The sequence below is a fragment of the Pteropus vampyrus genome, unplaced genomic scaffold (assembly GCF_000151845.1).
Source record: "Pteropus vampyrus isolate Shadow unplaced genomic scaffold, Pvam_2.0 Scaffold133, whole genome shotgun sequence".
Taxonomy (NCBI): domain Eukaryota; kingdom Metazoa; phylum Chordata; class Mammalia; order Chiroptera; family Pteropodidae; genus Pteropus; species Pteropus vampyrus.
Genome location: NW_011888914.1, coordinates 3404166 through 3413346, shown reverse-complemented (window position 1 = coordinate 3413346; position 9181 = coordinate 3404166). Strand labels below are relative to the sequence as shown.

General features: G+C 39.9%; 1 protein-coding gene across 5 annotated transcripts in view; it reads left to right on the top strand.

The window, feature by feature from the left end:
• ANKRD6 (ankyrin repeat domain 6) overlaps window positions 1–9181 on the top strand; it is a 189846-nt gene that overhangs the window by 118100 nt on the left and 62565 nt on the right. For 4 of the 5 annotated variants that reach the window (XM_011367356.1, XM_011367355.1, XM_011367353.1 and 1 more), the window contains exon 2: window positions 2148–2406. In XM_011367356.1, the coding sequence (XP_011365658.1) occupies window positions 2287–2406 (120 nt within the window). In that variant the 5' untranslated portion in view covers window positions 2148–2286. Of the gene's footprint in view, window positions 1–2147; window positions 2407–9181 lie in introns of those variants that run through there. The other variant, XM_011367357.1, reaches the window with a different exon arrangement.

Below are 9181 nucleotides of genomic sequence, written 5' to 3'. Positions count from 1 at the left end.
GCAGTACTGCTGGTCTGGGAGCTCATGACCTTAGTTGATGGTGTGCACTGAGGTTGCAGCAAGGTCTCTATCCCTAGCTATGGAATGGAATGAGCAAAATCTTAGCCATGATGACAATATTTGTATGAACCTGGCCATTGTACTTGAGACATTCAAATACCCGTTGCAGGAAGGATTTGGAGATGGGAAGGTCGCAGTTTAGGCTCAGGGCACAGAGCTAACAAATGAGTAGATGGAGAAGGGTGTGGTTCTGGGAGGGAGATCATTCAGGAAGCCATGGCTAATATTCTGTATTTTCCTACCATTTGGGCCTGGAGCTGCTTTTGCAGTGTTAGGGCAAACAGAGCCGAAGCTCAGTATAATTGGTTTGAAGGTACCACACATTCTCTGAATAGAGAGACGATGTGTCCTACATTTATAAAAACAAACCACTTCCAAACAGGGGGACAGTCTGGCAACATAAAGCCCAAATTACAGTCTTTCAGTAAGTGCCACCCTGGTGATTTCCAAAGGCTTTTCCAGCTCATTTCTCTCTGTTTTGAGTCTCTACTTTATTCTTTATCAGCTCATTCATTCAACAAAGATTTCTGGCACATTCCAGGGATCTCTGACTATGGCTAACGGAGGCGTTTCCGCCTTGGCACGTAACCCTTCTCTAGGTGTCCTGTGCTTCTAATGAGCCTGGTGACCATAGCAGGATGGCTTGTGAGGGTTCCTTCTCTCTGTTTCTCTCTGTTGCGACTATTAACCTGCATTTTGGGTATTTTGGACAATAAAGAAAATGATAATTCATAGGTTTGAGAGAGAAGAATTCTTTCTGAAGTTATAATTCTTCACATTTGGCCAATGCTTTCACATAATAAAACACTACAGTCCTCTTGTTATGTCTGTGTTAGGTCTGAGCATTTAACCACAACCTCCCAGAGCGCCTGACGAAACGCTCACCATGTCTCCTGGATGTCATGGTGAACGGGAGGTACAGCATGGTACAGTCATGTCATGGCCCGACTCCTTAATCTTTAGAGATTAAAAGGATCATTGGGTTTAGGCCTGGAAGCAACTATAAGAGATGTGTGCATGTTTTGGGCCTTCGAAATTAGAATGAGAGGTAGAGTCTGGGATAAAGAATAGTGTTCTTTTAGCACAGTATTTTCTTTCCTTTTGCATATTGGTATTTTTAATAAGTATGTTTTAAAACTCAAAGTAGACCTCACTTCCTTGCTGTCCTAGCAGGAGTGGATCAGATCCTTAAGCATTCCTATTGCCCAAAGAACCGATTACCTTTGAAATAATTACAACTGGCTTTCATTTGGTGTAATGGTGGCCCAGGGCTACTGAGAGGAGTCTGTGTTTAACATTCTATTCATTTGGCCATTTGGTGCAAAGAAAAGCTTAAGTTTACCACTGCTTCATACCTCTAGGGGTATTAACTGCTCTGAGGGGCCTGTAGGTGGTTTAGTAGGCCATTTATTTCCCTCTTGTTAAGCAGGGAAGCTACACTACCAGCCCCTCCTTGCTGTGCTATGCCCTGGCATCCGTCTGTCTAGCATCCGTGGGTTGTGCCCAGCTTCCCATCTGTTCCAGAACTCGGGAACCTGCACTTATTTGCAGTGAGAAAAGGATGGAGGAAGAGAAGTGCAGTAAAGGCTGGGACAAAATCCCAAGGGGAGAACCCACTCCTCAGGGTCTCTGGGGTGTGATCCACAGGCACCTAATCTGCCAGAAGAATCAGCATGTTAGCCGTGATGGACCCAGAGAACGTGGCTCAGAAAGCCCTTCGTGATCACACATAGTACAGTCACTTGCCCAAGGTGGGTCTGGAAACCAGGTGATATTTAGGGGATTCTATCAGGCCTCTGCTGCCCCACACAGAAATGCAGAGCAGACCTCGCAGTTCTGGCCATAGTCCTCTGGAGAATCCAGAATCCCCTGAGGCGGGGAGAAATGAGGGAGGTTGGCACGTGCTGCTGCCTTCCACTTGTAAGTTCAGGGGTTTTGCTGTGCACAGTGTCTTTCTTGCTGTCCTATCTCGCCCTGCTCCCCTCCCCTGCCATCAGGATTCATCGGAATGCCCTAAAATCAAGAGAAGGGGTGTGGCCGGTCTTGGCTGAGTGGCACTGATGTAAGCTTTGTTTTGTAACTCCTAGGTCTTGAAGATGGCATAGTAATAAGGCATCTTCCAATGATCACGAGCACCTGTACCCGTGGGTGCCCGGGCCAGTGGCATCGTGTGGAGCTGAAGGAACGTGTCTGCTCCTGTCCGGAAACCTCTCTCTCTCCTAATTCATGAGCCAGCAGGATGCGGTCGCTGCACTTTCAGAACGACTTCTCATAGCTGCGTACAAAGGCCAAGCGGAGAATGTGGTTCAGCTCATCAACAAGGGTGCCAAGGTAGCAGTTACCAAGGTAACAAGAGGGGAAAAAATGCTTTAGCTATCCCTGGGAAAAAGCATACCTCTTAACCGTTGTCTACAAAACTGTTATGTTCGGTACACAGCTTTCAAAGAATTGGCTTTTTTTTCCCCCCAGTGATTGAGGCTTGGGGAAAAGGAAGGGGGATTGAAAATGCTTTCGTTGAGATCTTTCAAATGGAGGACCTTGTAATTAGCATTTGACAGTCTTTAAAATCACAGTGTGGCTTTTTCTCACCTACTTCTTCGGCCAAATGGACAAGAGAGCTCTCTGAAGAAGGTAGGACACAAAAGCTTATTAGGTAGAGTAATTAATTGTGCCATAATCACGTTAGACAGACCTCCTGGGGAGGTGGACCACCCTGTGGATGGGGCAGCCCTCTGCTATGCAGAACCTCATTGTCTCCGTCTGTACAAGGGCCGAAGGGTAGTTTTGTAGCAAAGTTGAGTATAGAGAGACTCTGCACAGTTAAGTGACACGTTTAAATACAAAGACAAAAATAACACCAATGGCAAACATTCACCTAGCACTTAGTATTGCTCTAAGCACTTTACAGTCCTCTAGAAGACATTCTCTTTTCATCTCCACTTTAGAGATGAGGAAACTGAGGCACAGGAGGACTTAAGTAGCTTGCCCAGGGTCCCTCAGCTGCTGAGTAGCAGAACTGCAACTTGTACCCACAGAGCGGCTGCACAGCCTACCCTCCAGACCACCCCAGAGAGAGCTGTGGAGAGAGGCAAAGTTTAATTTTTAAATAGTAACATTTGATAACTTCTGGCCTCCTATGGCAAAGATTGGCTCACTCATATTTTTAGTTACTCATACGTAGTCTCTATTTCGTATTTCCAGTGTGTGCTCTTTCCAGCACTTCCAAGCAATTAACTCAATGCTGACACTATCTACCAGGAGAAAGCATCATATTTCATAGGTTTAAGGGCTCAGTCCCACAAGACTGCCCCCGCCCCTTCCGATGCCAACCGCAAGTCCAGGTTGTCACCTTTGCTTCTGACTAACTGGCTGTAAATCACGGTCCCAAGACCCCCTCCTTGGGTTGGATTAATTTATTAGAGCAGCTTACAGAAAACATTTTGCTTACCAGACTACTGATTTAGTACAAAAGGATGTAACTCAAGAACTGCCAGATGGAGGGATGTGTAGGGCAGGGTATGGAGAAAGGGCACAGAGCTTCCATGATCTCTGAGCACACCACCCTCCAAGCACCTCCATGAGTTCACCAACCCAGACGTTCTCTGAACCTGTCCTTTGGTTTTTTTATGACGGTTTCATCACATAGACATGATTGACTAAACATTGGCCATTAGCGATTGATTCACCCTCCAGTCTCTCTCCTATCCCTGAAACTGAAAGTTTCAACCCTCAAAGTATGGTTGGTTTCCTTGGCAACTATCCCCCATCCTTAAATGCTTTCCAAAAGTTACCTCATTATCATAAATGCAGGTGTAGCTGAAAGGGGTTTGTTGTGAATAACATATTTCTCTCACTTTTTGGCTCTGGAGCTATTTCAAGAACTGATGACAAAAGATCAACTAAACAGAAGATGCTCCTGTTGCTCTTATCACTCAGGGAATTCCCAGGATTCAGAGAGCTGTAAGCCAGGAAGGAGACTAAGAGCAAATACGTGTTTCTTCTTATAAATCAAAATATTACAATGGTGGTCTCTAAAGAGAGAAAGTCTTAGGCCTAACAGTATTCTACACATATGTGGTGACTAGGTTGCTAGGTTGTATGGAATTTAGGTAACAGGAAGCTTAACTCAGACCCCTGTGTGACCTACCCACAGTGCTTCAGGGCCCCGTAGTCACAAATAAGAGAATGGTGGGAGAATGTAATTAGGGCGCATGCTCACCCATTTTAACTCTGCTATCTTTGTTAATTACACAGTTGCTTAACTTCTTCTTATCTGTAAAAAGAGGATTTAATACCAACTTTTCAGGATTGTTATAATAATAACTTATTAAAGTACATCGTTTACAATCTCCAAGTTCTTTTTTAAAAATAGATTTCATCATTTGCTTTTTAAAAAACTGCTTTATTGAGGTATAACTTAATATGCCAGAAAAATTCATCTGTTTTAAATATAAAATTCAATGATTTTTAATGTATTTACAGAGTTGTGCACCCATCACCATATTCAAATTTTATCTATCACCCCAATAAGAAATTATTCCCCATTCCTACTCTCAGCTGTCATTCCCCATTCCTACTCCCAGCTCCTGGCAACCATTAGTCTGCTTTCTGTCTGTATAAATTTCCCTTTGCTGGGCATTTCATATAAATGGAATCATACACTGTGTGGTCTTCTGTGGCAGGCATTTTTCACTTAGCCTAATGTTTTCAAGGTTCATCTATGTTGTAGCATGCATCAATACTTCATTCTTTTTTACTGCAGTATAGTATTGCACTGTATAGGTATACCACATTTTGTTTATCCAGTCATCAGTTGATGAACATTTTGGGTTGTTTCCAGTTTAGAACTATTATGAACATTGCTGCTATGAACATTAGTGTACAGTTTTTGTGTGGACGTATGTTTTCATTTCTCTGGATAGATACCAAGGAGTGAAATTACTAGGTCCCATGGTAAATCTATGTTTAACATTTTAATGAACTGCCAGGCCGTATTCCAGAATGGTTGCACAATTGTACAGTGATAAATGAGGGTGCCAGTTTCTCTATAGCCTCATCAGTGCTCGTTATTGTCTATCTTTTTCAAAACACAGTTTGCTTTTTAATAGTTATTTTTATCAAAATAATGTATGCACATAGAAGCTTTAAAAGTGTAAGTTTAAATACTGCTGAAGGAGTCTGGGGTCTCTCCCAGAGCAGGGAGACCTGTCTTCTCAGCATGTCTGGGCCAAAGCCTCCATGAAGGGCAGGACTTGACACAAAGGCAACTCTGAAGCTGTAGTTTGTGTGGAACCCATCCTCAAGGTCCATCTGTCCCCACTGGTCTGCGGATGACTGAAAAAAAAGGGAGAAGATTCAAACTCAAAGAATCAGGAAGAAAGTGGGATATTACTACTGACAATAAAGATTAAAAAGGAATTCATTGAATGATTATTGTATGCCAAAAATTAGATAACTGAGATGAAACGGACAAAGATCTTAAAAGGCACAAACTACTGAAAATAACTCAAGAGTTAAAGGAAAATTGGAATAGAACTGTGTCGATGTAAGAAACAGCCAAACCTATAGAGAATTTTTATGAGTTTATCTAAGCCAAACTGATGGCAGTTGCCAGGAAGCAAAATCTCAAAGGATTGAGAAATGCTCCAGAGCATGGCAGTTCTGCAGCTTGTATATTAGAACAAAAGGAGGAGGTGTAAGGAGGGTGACATGAAGTCCATTGGTGGTAGATTAAGGGCATGGGAGAAGGCAAAGCAGGGAAATCTCTGGGATTAGATATAAAAGCAAAATAGAGAAACACATACTTTTGTTACATTGGTGAGTACAGGCTAGGTAATAAATAACATTTGCAGCACATAGAGAGGGTATGCAGTAACAAGGTAACAGTGAGGGGTTGTGTGGCCTCTGTGCTCTGGTGCAGCAGTTGTGCCCTGAGGGGCCTGGAAAAGATGATTACTCTGACATTTCAAAGGTATGTTATCTTAGATGCCCAAAGATAGTAGAAGGCTTGCTTAAGGTAAAGATTGACCTTCATCAAAGAAGCTACAGGTGTAGGGTGTGACTACCTGCAATGACCCACTTTTGGTTGGGAATTTTTATGTTCAGACCATCCTGTGTGGTTACTTTTGGTCTCTGAGTCTGTCAGGTCCACCATGTTGGCCTCTCCAGAGCTTGTCAGGTTTAGTACATGACCCCTTTTTCATCCACAACTATAAAAAGTGAAATGGTTGAATTAGTAAACCTCAAACCACTCACAGAGTAAGCCTAGGCCCAGATGGCTTCAGTTCTCCAGAATTCTGTAAAGAAAGTTAGTACGGATTCTTCATATTCTTTAAAAAATAGAATGGAGACAACCATTTACACTCATTTTCTGAGCCCGGTACTACTCTGATTCCAAAACTGCCATTATCAAAGAAAAAACCTAACACACCTGTTTCTATGTGATTATGGATGCAAAACCCAAACAAATACTAGCAAACATGATGCAGCAAAATGTACAAAGAATTATACACCATGAGCAAATGGGATTTATTCAAGGGATGAAAAGTTGTGTTAACATCTCAAAATGAGATCAGTAGAGTAAAAAGCAAAAATGGCAAGATCAGCCTGATACAGTCAAAGAAAATAGTTAACAAAATCCAATACCCTTTCAGAATTAAAATACTCAGCACATGCAGAATAGGAGAAAGTCTCCAAACTTCATTATGAGCATTTGTGGAATCCCACAGCTAATATTATATTTAATGGTGAAAGATTGAATGCTTTTCCCTGAGGTTAAGGAACAAATTATGTCTATTCTTGTTATTTCTATTCAACAGTTTACTGGACATGTTAGCTAGAACTTTTAGTCAAGAAAATAAATAAAATGTGTACAGATTGGTTATGAAGATATAAAACTATCTTTACTTCCAGATAAGGTACCTTGTGTATAGAAATCTCTAAGGATCTCACTTAAAAAAAAAAAAAACCACACTATTGGAACTAATAATTGAATTTGGCAAGGTTGTAGGATTCAAGATTGAAATATAAAAATCAATTGTATTTCCGTATACTTGGAATGAACAACCTGATAATAAAATTAAGAAAAGGAATGCATTTACAATAGAATCAAAAGGAATAAAATATTTAAATTAAAAAAAGTATAAAACATATTCCAAAAACTATCAGCCATTGTCAAAAGAAATGAATAAATGAATAGAAAAGCATCCCAATTTCATGGATCAGAAGACTTCGCATTGTCAAAATGGCACCACTCCACAGTGATCTAGACATTCAGTGTAACACCTATTCTTGATTCCAGCTGTAATCTTTATAGAAATTGGCAAGCAGTGTCATAAATTTATGTGGGATTGCAAATGAACCAGAATTATCAAACCATTCTTGAAAATGTAAACAAGGTAGAAGGACTAATATTAATTCATTTCAAAACTATGTACAAACCAAAGGGAATCAAGATAATGTACTGAAACAAGGATACACGTACAGAACTATGGAATAGATTGGTACTTGAGAAATAAACCCATACGTCTGTGATCAACTGATATTTGAAAAAGGTACCAGGAATGGGTTAAGAACATGTTTTCATATATATTTTTTTCATAAATGGGTGCTAGGCCAACTATATAACTACATGTAAAAGAAACAGGTTATACTGTATACATCATACCACATACCATAATTTACCAGAAAAAGATCAAAGACCTAAACAGCAGACAAAACTACAACAAACTTAGGTCAAACATAGGAAAATTTTCCTGACCTTAGATTTGGCAAAAATATCGTTAGAGATGACACAAAGAGCAATAATGGGAAAAAGACAAGTAATTTAGACTTCATGTAATTAATGACTTTTGTGCCTCAAAGGCCACCATCTAGAAAGTGAAAACACCCATTGAAACCCCTGTGCACTATTTCTGGGAATAAAAAATAGTGTTGTTGGTATGAAAAACAACATGGCTGTTGATCAAAAAATTAAGAACTGCGTTACCATATCATCTAGCAATTCCACTTCTGGGTAATACCCTAAAGAATTGAAAACCAGGACTCAAACAGATACAGTGTCTTCTCATGTTCATATTAGCATTATTCAATACAATAGCTAAAAGGTGGAAGTAACCCAAATGTTCATCAATAGATGCAGGGATCAAAATATTTGGCACAAACATACAATGGAATATTGTTCAGCTTTAAAAAGAAAGCAAATTCTGACACATGCTACAATATGATTGAACTTTTAGGACATTATGCTAAGTGAAATCAGCCTGTCAAAAAAGGCCAAACACTGTGTGGTCACTTGTTCGAGGTACCCAGAATAGTCAAATTCACAGAGATGGAAAGTAGAATGGTTGTTGCCAGGAGCTGGGGTGAGAAGTGATAAGAAGTTGCGTCTAATGGGATAGAGTTTGACTTTTACAAGATGAAATTGCAAAATGAGCTAGATTTTGGTTTTACGGTGTCAATGTCCTTCTCCCTCCTGAATGACACACTTATAAATGTTGAAAATATAAATTTTATTGTGCATAGATATTACCACAGTTAGAAGTCAAGATTTTAAAGCAGAATGAAAACAACCCACAGAATAACTTTGCAAATATATCTGATAAGAAACTTGTCTCGAAAATATCTAAGACCTCTTATAACTTAAAGAAAGTCAAACAACTCAATTTAAAAATAGCAGAGGATTAAATATATTTTTCCCAAAGAAAACAGAGAAATGGTCAAGAGCACTTGAAAAAATGCTGTACATAATTAATCATCAACAAAATGCTAAAGCGATACGAAGTCATCAATCAAAACCCCAAAGAGATACCATTTCACAACCACTAGGATAGCTAGAGTCAAAAAGTGGGATAATAACAAATGTTGCTGAGGACATATGGAGATATATGAACCCCCATACATGGATGATGCGATATAAAATCATGTCGCCACTATGAAAAACCATCTGGGATTTTCTCAAATTTGAATTACAGTATGATCTGTCAATTCCATCACAGGTATATACGCAAGAAAAATAAAAGCACATGTTGGAACAAAAGCTTATACATGAAGTTTATAGCAAAAAATATTCAGAGTAGCCAAAAAGTGGAAATAAACCAAATGTACATTAACTGATAAATAG